Source organism: Rhipicephalus microplus, chromosome 1, assembly GCF_043290135.1.
Source record: "Rhipicephalus microplus isolate Deutch F79 chromosome 1, USDA_Rmic, whole genome shotgun sequence".
Lineage (NCBI taxonomy): Eukaryota > Metazoa > Arthropoda > Arachnida > Ixodida > Ixodidae > Rhipicephalus > Rhipicephalus microplus.
Genome location: NC_134700.1, coordinates 233999210 through 234010877, shown reverse-complemented (window position 1 = coordinate 234010877; position 11668 = coordinate 233999210). Strand labels below are relative to the sequence as shown.

Below are 11668 nucleotides of genomic sequence, written 5' to 3'. Positions count from 1 at the left end.
AAAAAAATTGCCTAAGCTGGCACGGGTGTTGGATAGGTACACAGAAAACTGCGTACGAAATTGTAGTGGGGAGCTTTCTTAGTACCTGTTAGTTGAGACCCCACACTGTCAGAACATCAGTACCCCTACTGCCTCCTGGCAGGATATCCATTGGGACAATAAATAGGACAGTGAAACTTTCTATTTCTATTTCGTTTTTTATGAGTGTGAGTGCGTTTTTTTTTCACTTTCTACCGCCTCTTTCTTGCCCCTACTTCCCCGCCCCCAGCGCTGGGTAGCAAACCAGATGCCAATGTCTGGTTAACCTCCCGGCCTTTCCTTTCTTACTCTCTCTCTCTCTCTCTCTCTCTCTATTTCTATAGTTCATGAATGTCTGGCATATCGGTCTCTACGCATGTTGCTCACCCTGGAAGGAAGTGTCGGCCGTCATAAAGGAAATGTGCGAATTTCTATTCACATGTCCATGGGTGACAGGCTGGTCTGCCATTTTATTGAAGTCATAAATGTCGATAAGACGCTGACTGCGTCGAACGTCTGTTTAGATCAGAGAGCTGTATAGTACATACTCTTCATTTCACTTCAACATCTGCTTGGTTTCAATCCCTGGTGCGTACCCAATCTGATGCGTATAGCAATAGCGGTTGCTTGGGCATGTTCGTACGACATATTGGAGGGAAACAGCGCGAAAGACGTAAGACCAGGCGGAGATGCGTAGACAACCGGAGGACCACCTGGCCAACTTTCCTAGCTATTTCCCCCCTCGCTCTTTCCCTCCCTTTATCTTGATCATGATACGCTCCAGAAAGATGAGACGTGGCGAAAAGAGTTGGTTCCCACAGGGCCAATGCTATTTGAGACAATGTCAGGCATAGCATAGAGAGCTGATTGTCTCGCGAGTGCGCTTTGCCTGTGACTATTATTCGATTGCGAAATCTTAAATCCCGTTTATATACGAGCTATCTCCCACAAAGGATTCACAGTCGACTAAACGTAGTTTCTGACGTGATGTGTTAAGATGTCTCCATAGAAGGGGCATGCACTGACGTCATCGAGGCCACCACTTTTTCATATAGGCGGTTTCAAGATTGCAAGCGTAGTACCCCAAAATACTTCCGGTCGCCGGATTTACCAGCTCCAAACTTTGAAACTAAAAGCACGTTCTCGGGTTTTTTTGTTTTTTTTTCAAAGGTGAGAAAATTCTCTTTTTAGTTTTTTTCAGATATAAGGAACTTGCGTAAAGATTGAAGGAATTTTTCCGTCAATTTTATGTAGCTCAAAAAAACATATATTTGATTATATCTTGCCAAGTATGCGAAGGAAAGCGTAGAAATTGAGCGGGCTATTTTCTGAAGCTCTTGCCCACCGAGGCTAATAAGGCACATTGGTGGAAGAAACCGGTTGTCATCAAGGGTCTATAGACAGCATACTGGAAATCTGCATGCGTGTTATATCAATCTGACACTTCTAGAAGAACAGGGCGGGCCGCCCGTGCATCGTACAAGAAAACGGCGTTAGCTCACGTCGCAGGCATACTTCTTATGTACAGAGAAGCGTCACCGGTCGATCTATGTTGCAGCGGTCACGTGTAGCGGAGCCGCATATACGCGGTTTGTTTCGGCGGCGAGTCCTTTTAGTCCTCTCCGGCGTCAAACATACGCAAGCAGGCGAGCTCTAGAGCATGGTGCCCGTTACGCAAGCGCACAGAAGAACGCCCCTTCGTTCAACACTCCTCCAGCGGTACAAGGCAGCACGCCGCAAGAAGGTCAGCTGGCTGCACTGCCTTAGCAGTGGCGGCTCGTGAGCACTCCGTACTCCGTACTCGAGGTTCAAGAAAAACAAACAAATCAGAAAGGCTTTCTTTCTGTCCTGGTTATACCGCACCCGACAGGCCGGGAACAGAACTTTTGTTTTCTTGCTTCGTTTTTGTTTTGATTTGCCTGAGACAGTGGAGCTAGAATCGTGGAAATTTCGTCAGCAGGTCCTTTCCAATAGTTATGAATATAGAAGCGTATACGTGAGATTTCATGAACCTGACTTCCGAACCGAAAACCCGCGTGTTTACATTAAAAGTTATGGTGAGATTTATTTTTTCTTGAAAGCCAACAGTATGGTAACCAGGGGATAGTTACTACACTCAAAGCGCGAACCTTGCTGTTACTGAAGGATGGCTTTGCGAGTCTGTTTCCAGCATTGCGCTTGCAACGAGGATGCAGGCAGTGGCTGCGGTGACCATCATGCCGCAACGTGGCGCAATACAGTGTGCGATAACATCGAATTAAATATATGCCTCGCGCTTGGGAGAAGCTATACAGTTAGTTATAGTGATGTCATTACAGAAACTTTAGAGGGCCGTTTGAGGTTTCTGTGACGCAGTCTGCTTATAACATAATTTAAAGTATGTCATTGCCTTATATAACAAAGTAGTTTATTATCGTAATTAATTCATAATTGCATCGAGCAAGCTGTTACGCTTTTGTTCGGAAAGGGCCCCTTTATTTTGCCTCGTGAAGTAGAATCCTTAAAAAAACACTCGGCGGCTTCAGTACTATAGTACGAAAACGTACATTTTGATACTTTATTCACTATTTGTTTCATTTCGGCAGGTAATGTGTAAATGTCTTGTTTACGGCAGCATCGTGACGTTTCACGTACATACATTCTCGGCCAAAAGTTCCCAAGCCACGCTTCCATAGAAATACATTGGATAATGGCCTAAGAATTTTTGACATCCTCCCCTCCCCACTGTACGCATGACTGTGATATGCAGTGCTCCGAGTCTGATAGTCGAACGTTTCACATAGTGGCACTGACGTTCATATTTTATTAGATTGCTTTTATTGAGGTCAGTGTCTTGTTTTATTGTCTTCAGTGTAGTGGTTTAAAATAAAGAACCAGTCCGCTACATTCGTGTCTGCAACACTGGTATTTAAGCTACAAACAATTCTTTTATCAGCGGCGCTCAGTTCATGAAAATCTGTGGGACAGTGACCGTTTCACACATGATCCAAAAAGTAACGAATCATGGAATTCGAAAGAAATTCATAATAGTTGCTGCTCACGATTGAAGCAGCGACAAAAGTTCCAGGGACAAAAAAATCAGTTTTATTTATAATCTAATTTTCTTTCTGTGCACAGCATTTGTATTGTTAATGGGAAAGTTCTTAATAACTAATCTTCGAAGTATCGCGAGATGATCAAGCTTCCCTTAGGCTAGGACACCTATACTTTTTTTCTATAACCTATAAGGCACCTATACTTTTTTTCTGGGCAATACTGGGAAATCGCATCTGTAAATTACAGTGCTCTCGAGATTTCACCGATACGCATAGGCCTTTTACAATGCGCAAATACGCTTCAAGTGTACAACACCACATTTCATGTATTGGTACGCTACTGATATAATTCGATAATTTAACTTAAGCTTATGTAAAGATTGTATCTGCATTGACTAATAACGTTTATTTCGAAGAGTTACTTTGAATGAAAATCAGCAGAGTTCTTTTTCTCAAAGGTCCTGCCAGCGGTTCAATAGGGGGTTTATTTGGAGGAATATGCGTAATCTAAGTGGAGAACTCGTTGTTTTGCCTATTCTGTGGATAAGTAAAGGACTCCGGGAGCATTTGGTGGTGATTAATTGTGGCTTTCCGAGGCAGTCACCAGTGCATGGAGACGAAATCGCTCTATACCTTCATTAATAATGCGAGCTCCACTGCGCTCGTATAGATTCGCGCTTGAAGGCTCTAAAAGTGTATTTTGTATGAAACGGTCGGCTAACAGGAAGTCACGTCAGCAAAACCTTCGTATTTCACGATAAAGGACGCACGTATACGGCACGAATACGCGTATGCACACGAAGGTTGACCGCAAGCTTCACGCGCCTGAAGCATGCTTCCAGTCATGCCAGTTATGCTTCTCTTTATTCTCAGCGCTGTGACCGTCGTTCGAGCAGAGAGGTACATCACGACTGAAACGCTCAACGGTCACGTAAGGGGCGTCATCGAAAACGTCGATGGCGTAGACGTGGAAGCATACTTGGGCATTCCATACGCGGAACCACCCGTGGGAGAGCTGAGGTTCAGAAAACCAGTGCCAGCAAAATCGTGGCACCCAACGACTCTGGACGCACTGAAGTTCGGAAGCCCTTGCGCCCAAGCCAATGGTTCTTTTCCCCCGGTTCCTTGGCTCGTAAATCGAGACCAAGTCAGAGAGGACTGTCTCTACTTGAACGTGTGGAGCCCTCTAAGGAGACACAAGCTACTGGGAGTTCTCTTTTGGATTCACGGTGGGGCCTACAGAACTGGAACCACCTCGGAGTCCCTCTACGACGCCAAGACACTGGCGGCTGTAGGAGATATCGTCGTTGTCTCGATCAACTTCAGAGTCGGTTCTTTCGGCTTTCTCTACACTGGTCCGGGATCATCCAGCGGTAATTACGCTCTCTGGGACCAACACCTCGGCCTCCTCTGGGTGCGGGAGAACATCGGCCGGTTCGGAGGCGATGCTAAACGAGTGACCGTCTACGGCGAAAGCGCCGGTTCGATAGGAATCGGTGCGCTGCTCGTCGCTCCTTGCAACGCCGGTCTCATTCACCGTGCCATCATGTCCAGCGGAAGCAACTACTGGCTGGTTCCGCCGCAGAATGTCGTCGGCCACACGTACACCGACCGAATCGCTAAGTACGTTGGATGCCTGGACCCATCGAAGCCGTCGTCGAAGACTCATCCAAAGGAGGTCGTGGAATGTCTTCGCAGGGTGCCCGTCTCGAAGATCATTGATGCCGAAGAAACCCAGTTTTCTCGAGACCTGGTAACATTCACTCCTTCCCACGCAGACGACTTCCTACCGGTGCCGGAGATAGAAGCCATTGCTCGAGGGCTGTTCATTCCTCTGGAAAGCATTCTCGCGGGAAGCATGGCGCAGGAAGGCAGCATGTTCATCTACTTCCGGGGGCCGTCATTCGCTAAGGTCGCGTCCGGACCCAAACTTTCGAAGCAAGAGGCAGCTGACTTCGCAGCGCGCCACTACTTTAGCTTCTTGCCCAAGGCGACACAGTCCATGATCACCAGCAGCTACATGCGTCGCGTACCTGGCGTGAATGACTGGGCAGGGAACCTGCGAGCACTGATAGACACACTAGGCGATTTTCTCATCTTCTGTCCGACAAAATTCTACGCCGAAGCGTTTGCCAAAATGAACCATCCCGTCTACTTCTATGTGTTCGACTACCCATACACGCACGGTCTCTGGCCTCCTTGGATGGGTGCGACACATTTCGAGGACGTTCAATTCACGTTCGGAATGCCTTTCCGCTTTCCCGAGCACTACTCGGACGCTGACCGTGATCAGAGCAAAGCCTGCATGGAAGTGATAGGTTCTTACGTCAACACTGGGTAAGCTCACTCCGCATTTCCTGGTTTTCACACTTCTTGCTTTCTGGTTGTGTTTCGTCAACACCTTAATTTTAATCAAGCTAATATCTTTCGCCATGACAACTGTGTTCAGCTGGCGACTGCGACGCACCATGCTTAGCCTAATATGAGCAGTTTGCAAGCGATATACATAGGTAACACTGCAGTGCAGATGTGGCAGGCTCTGTCCTACAAGGTTCTAACCGTATTATATAAAACATTCATTGCAGCAGAGTCAATGTCAAGTTTATCAGCTATAGTTAAACATATTATAACTGAGGCAATGTCATTTGAGGCATGATAATTCGTTAATTATTTTAATTTAAAATATTTCTTCGCAATACTTGAATCAACATTGATTGATTTGACTGATATGTGGGGTTTAACGTCCCAAAACCACCATATGATTATGAGAGACACCGTAGTGAAGGAATCCGGAAATTTCGACCTCCTGCGGTTCTTCAACGTGCACCCAAATTGAATCAACATTGACCACATATATCGTTTTGCGTTTCATAACGTAAAATGTAACTGAGATTTCACCTTCTTCCTTCATCGTGGCTTACGAATATGAGCCTATATAGTAAGAAGAGGTGTCACTATAATGTTGTCAACTTAAAAATAAATGGATCAGGTGGCATTCTGTTCAGCAGAACTGGCTCCCAGCTGTTTTATGTCAACTGTCAACCTAGTCAGAACCGGGGCCACGTGCTGTATAAGTCAAGAGAAAAACGCGGAAGCTCCGCAGAAACTCTACAACCTCACGTGTTCTACTCAACTCACGTCTGCGCGAAGGTGTTCGTTTGACGCTCTGCTTACTCGGGTCGTAAATCAACAGAGCTTAACGTTTACGTGTGGCTTACCGCACAAAACAGTAAACCTAGCTCAATCCGTGCCTTTGAGGTACTCAAAACGTTACTACCGCCGTGAACTTCAAACCTGCTAGGGTCCCTTTCATTGTTCGAAAATATCAGGCGAAGGTCTTGTTTTTGGGCCCAAAAATTTGAATGCACCAGTCACTGGCTGATGGCGCGAGAAGAGTGAGCATGGCGCAGCTCTCGCTGTTAACCACAGGAATAGAAACCGCCGCTGAACAATCCTTTGTTAGACCGACCACGGGCCACCGTTTGTTTGGCGCTGACGAAAACGCGCCAAACAGGCTGCGGGCGAGCACGAAACGAAGCATTTGCTTCATCGACACGAGGTCGTGGAACCATTCCAGGCCTGACTCTGCGTTTCGGATGTTATCGCTCCGGGGGAACAAACACTCGCACTGCTTTTGCTCTATATAGATCCTGCTGGAGGGCCTACTTGGGCGTCACTTCATGAAGCGAACTTGAATGTCCAGTGGACAACACGTGTTCCGCTTCACTCTGCCTAATCGATCGATACGGTGGCGATGTGAAAGCCTATGTTGCTGCCTTCAGCTCCACTTAAATGCGGTTGCGAGGGCACCCTGCTATATGAATACAGGGCACTTAAGCTGAATCGGGACAGATTACTTATTGCTTCTCTTTATCAACACGAGAGCAAAAAGGGTGCCCCTGGTCAAAAGCAAAGTAGGCGGTCGCCAAGAACCGCTCTAATTGGCCATAATGAAAGCATTAGAGCGAGTGGACCGTAGCCTGTTTATGGCAGTGTGTATAGAAGCGACGCAGTTAATTGTGCCCGTGTAACTCATAACGATAGCTTTGGCTGTTACTGTTACTTTTGTGAACATGTCTGTATGCTGCAGCGATATGCATGCGTCGCTGTGCGTAATGCAGGATTTATGGCTCTGAGACGAAACCGAGATTTCCTTGAGCCAAATTTCGCAGCTTGAAATACGCTGAGCCCCTTTTCGCCGTATAGACGCAAGAGCAAAGACCTGGAAGTCAGCTGTGTTATCACGGACCGGTCCGCACATATACTGAAGTTTTTCACTGCGTGTCGACACACTGTTTACAACCCCCAAGTCTTTATCATGAGCAACTTCTATTCATGTGAATAAAAAAAAGAAAATGTATTAAATTTCAATGAATGATTGATCGCTGAAGTGCTACAAAATGATGTCTTGAGCGGAGTCCCGCTTGAATGATGCGAAAAGATTCCATGAATGCTGTGTGAAAACGTTCTAATCTCAAGCGTGTATCAATAATAGCACTCGCAGAAAAGCAACACCATTTCTCAGCAAACCACGTGTGCTAACACCTTCATCCCATATTCTTAGCTCAATCTATGGCGCACAACGTGTTATTTGATACACATATTTCTTAATTCTAACTTTCCCACAACAGACAAACGGCCACACATAAAGCGCAAGTAATGTCCCTGCGTAGCCAATAAAAGTGGGATGCTGGGCTGTTGGAAGGTAAACACCGTTGAATAAACAGCGGGAAACAAACGGAAAACAAGAATTCAGACAACAGATCGACTGGGCTGGCTTACAGTTGTCAGCACTTGTGCTGACTGAATCCTCTTTCCTCGTTAGCTTTGCACCAGGTAGCATCTGGCTATTTTACTTGCACGACAAATACAAAAAGTGTCAGTTAGACAACCATGTCAGATACGCAACGCGTACCTCATGCGCTGGGACTCAGGTTTGTACAGGCTGGTGTAAACGACTTATTGTTGGCCTAGTTGGTACTTGCTTAAATACATGTACATTTTAGCTTTGAAATATCACAAACACACAGCAAATGAACACACAATGACAAGAACAAGCGGCTTGTCGTTGTGTGTTTCTTTACTGTGTGTTTGTGATATTTCGCGGCTGAACATTGTCGTTAAGGATGTAACCGAATAGTGGTGCCGTATACTGTACAAGACTGCCGCACTGTGACGCTGACATTTCGCTCCCTCTCCCTCTTTCTTAACACCTCCAACATTCAAAGAGGCCGTTACATGAAAAATAGGCACACGATTTAATCAGAAACGTCACAAATGACGTCACACAATAATGGCAAAACTTGAATGGAAATAAAGGTTCTTTCTCGCGTTTCTTAAATATAACTACATCTGCATACTACGTGCCAGTGATTGGCCCGTTTAACTGAAAGCCAGTTACCTACGCCGTGCCGCTTCGCGGTAATCACTATAATTCTTTATCAGCACTACCAGGGTCAGAGTCGAAGGCGACATCTCGCTTCTCCATTGACGTCATATGTGACGTTTCTGCACGGGCGGAGTTACACTGACGGCACTATTTAGGATATGGAAACGTGCTTCACGGATATGTGTAACTGCTTTTCATATAGGAGTATTTTGCAAGTTGCTTACTATACACAGTGAAACTCGTTTGCAGCGGATGCTGCAGCATGTGCCGGGTGTAACGCAAGCGCAGTTTCTTATCACGCTAGCTTAAACTAGTAGCTGAGAGAGCTCACGAAAACCCCAAGGTCTTCGACCTTGGTCCTTGCACTCGAGGCTCTGAACGTGCCATCCGTAAATAGCGGTGCGCATGGCCTTTGTCTCGCAGGAGGCCCACGGTGCCCGGAGGTGGCGAGTGGCCCGTGTTCACCAAACAGCAACCACTGCACGTCTTCTGGCGTGCCGTCAATGCGAGCATCGGATCGGACTTCCACGGAGAAGGATGCGACGTCTACCGCATGCTGTACAAGATTCTGGGGGTCCCTGCGCCCTGAGGCGACCTCCGAAGCGAATGCATGCAAATAAATTCATGTAACTTGGCAATCAGACATCCCTATTACTTGCGGCAGAAACGATGCACCTAGAAACAGCTCGACTGATTTACGCAGTTGTACGACTCGTGCTTCGTTTGGCCAAATATGGCTGTCTTATCAAATTATGTCGTTATATAAGGGACACTATGAGGACATGCGCAATCATTCAAAAAATTATCATGGGCTAATTTTCCTTGACGAATTTGTGTGAAAGTTGGTAAATCGGGTATATTACGCTCGCTATCTTTTTTTTTCGAAAAGTTCTGGAAAAAGTTTTCTGAGCAGTGAATATTTAAAACAAAATAGTTTTAGGGCTTAGAAGACAGCTTTGAAAATGAAGCTTCGAGATACCGAGCATGATAATCGTATATCTGAGTACGTGTAATGCTAACGGTAACAACGTGACTCGAGCAAAACCAAAGTGATCTCAACCACCTATACTTGCTAATGGCATATCACCATGTTTTCATTTTTGCCTTACATGCAGCGCTAGAAAGCCACGCTATAGGTGACATTTGCTTTAGAAGATAACGTAAAACAAAAGAAGCACTTGCACCAAACTATAAAACGAAACCTTGATGATCATCAAAGGCCACCATTATTGAAAATTGAATCTAAAGAATAGACTGTTATCAACCTATTGGTGTCGGTGGATTTGGAGATGAATTGCAACATAATCAAAAGTTGGGCTAGTTGGGCACACGCATGTATTGTTTTTGATTGCCGGCTTATGTATTCTTCTCTTTCAAATAAATCGTCACGAGAAAGCGCTTGTCCTCTCTTTCTGTTTATTCGTGCGCTTGAAGGACAGTTATACCAGGCTTTAGATTTTGATTGATTGATATGTGGGCTTTGACGTCCCAAAACCACCATATGATTATAAGAGACGCCGTGGTAGAGGGCTACGCAAATTTGGACCACCTGGGGTTTTTTGACGTACACCCAAATCTGAGCACACGGGCCTACAGCATTTTCACCTCCATAGAAAATGCAGCCGCCGCAGCCGGGATTCGATCGCGCAACCTGCGGGTCAGCAGCCGAGTACGTTAGCCACTAGACTACCACAGTGGGGCATACCAAGCTTTAGAGGTAATTAGGAATGTTGTCCCAGCATGCCTGTAGTGCGGATTTTATGTCTGTAGTGCGGACAGACGTGCTCATTTCTGGGATGAGGTGCTCAGGTATACAGAGGTAGAAAACTAAGCCGACATAGATAAATATAGCAAGATAATAAGTGCGAAAACAAATTCCTGGTTGATCATAACTTTCATTTCCTTCCTTTCACAATGCCCTTCGGACGTGAAAAATGCGAGATTTCTATCATCTTTAATGCGCAATATTTTTCTCAGCGTCACGATTGAAACTTGCGGTACTGTGAGTGGTAAACCCTTAATCCCGGTTCTTGACCGATCCCAACAGCAGTTCAGTGGCAAAGATAGGAAGGTTTGTAACACAAGCAGCTCTGTTGCCATTCAGGAAAAATGCATTGTCCAGAAGGCCTACGGAGGCGTTCTGTAGCAGAGACAGAACACCGGCCCCGCGTCGGCAACAGGCCGAAGTGCACATAAGGATGCTGCCTTTTCTCAAACCCTTCGGTTCTCGCTTTTACGGCCCTGTGCGAGACGGCTGGCTGGCTGTCTTTTATTCAGCGGCATGACTAGGAAGCAACTTCGTTTACAAAGCCGCTGGTCGGAGAATCAAGGGGCATGAGAGCATTTTACGACTCCGAGGCGCCGGCGAGCTGTAGCGCGCGAGAATGCGGTGCTGCAACACGAGAGGTCGACTTCTCAGATCGTTAGGGGCCTCGGCCCGCGAGAAGGAATCTTCTAGCCAGCGCAAGAGAAGCCAGAAGTGGTGTTGCCACGATAAATGATCTCGTGGTGAGGCCCTAATGAGGCCCCTCGGAATAGAATATACATCATGGGTGCTGGTTTCTTTAGATTCGTTTCGATCTATTAAAGACGATAGCAATCATCTGTCGAGTTTTCAAGTAATAAGCGTCTGGAATGCACGCGGTAAATAACTAAAAAGAGGAGAGAGAGATATATATAAATAAAAGAAAGAGACAGGGAGGTTAACCTAAACGAACTGGTTTGCTGCCCTTCACAGAGGGGGGGGGGGGTCAGAAAGAGGGTAGAAATCGAGAGATTTAAAAACAAATTAGACAGAAAATTTCATGCGCACACATTCAGGGAGTTCCGATCGTAGCCACTTGGAGAGGCCGGTTGAACGCAAGCGGAGGAGCGCCTTCACAGCCTTCTTTTCTGCGACATAAAGTCCTGTCGGGAGTGAAGATGACAATAATAGACTGGACACGATGCGGCAGTCATCGCAACTACAGCTGTCTGTCGGGCTAGTCAACTCATTTATTTGATCTTTCTTAGAAAAGATGTCATGCGTACGAGTGGTAACAACTGTTCGGCAGAGTGGTATACAAGCAGCACCAGTTGAGTGGAAGCTTGTGCGAACGTCAATCCCCCGTAGCGCATGAGAACTTGTCTACTGCGGATTTCGACATAATCTCGCGGACTGCATCGAGGCTGGTTGTTATGTGGGATAACGTCCCAAAACCACCATAAGATAATGAGAGACGCCGTA

At 46.2% G+C, this 11668-nt stretch overlaps 1 protein-coding gene across 1 annotated transcript; it reads left to right on the top strand.

The window, feature by feature from the left end:
* Nucleotides 1-3829: 3829 nt before the first annotated feature.
* LOC119166381 (cholinesterase) lies at nt 3830-9840 on the top strand. Its single transcript, XM_075872564.1, has 2 exons — nt 3830-5390; nt 8866-9840. The coding sequence occupies exons 1-2, from the start codon at nt 3886-3888 to the stop codon at nt 9029-9031; spliced, it is 1671 nt and encodes a 556-aa protein (XP_075728679.1). The 5' UTR covers nt 3830-3885; the 3' UTR covers nt 9032-9840.
* The last annotated feature ends 1828 nt before the right edge of the window (nt 9841-11668 follow it).

What these genes read in the sequence shown, in the direction of transcription:
- LOC119166381 (XM_075872564.1), top strand. Translation starts at nt 3,886, where the DNA reads ATGCTTCCAGTCATGCCAGTTATGCTTCTCTTTATTCTCAGCGCTGTG. An exon ending in GGTTCTTACGTCAACACTGG is followed by an intron (nt 5,391 to 8,865) that starts GTAAGCTCACTC and finishes TTTGTCTCGCAG; the next exon opens with GAGGCCCACGGTGCCCGGAG.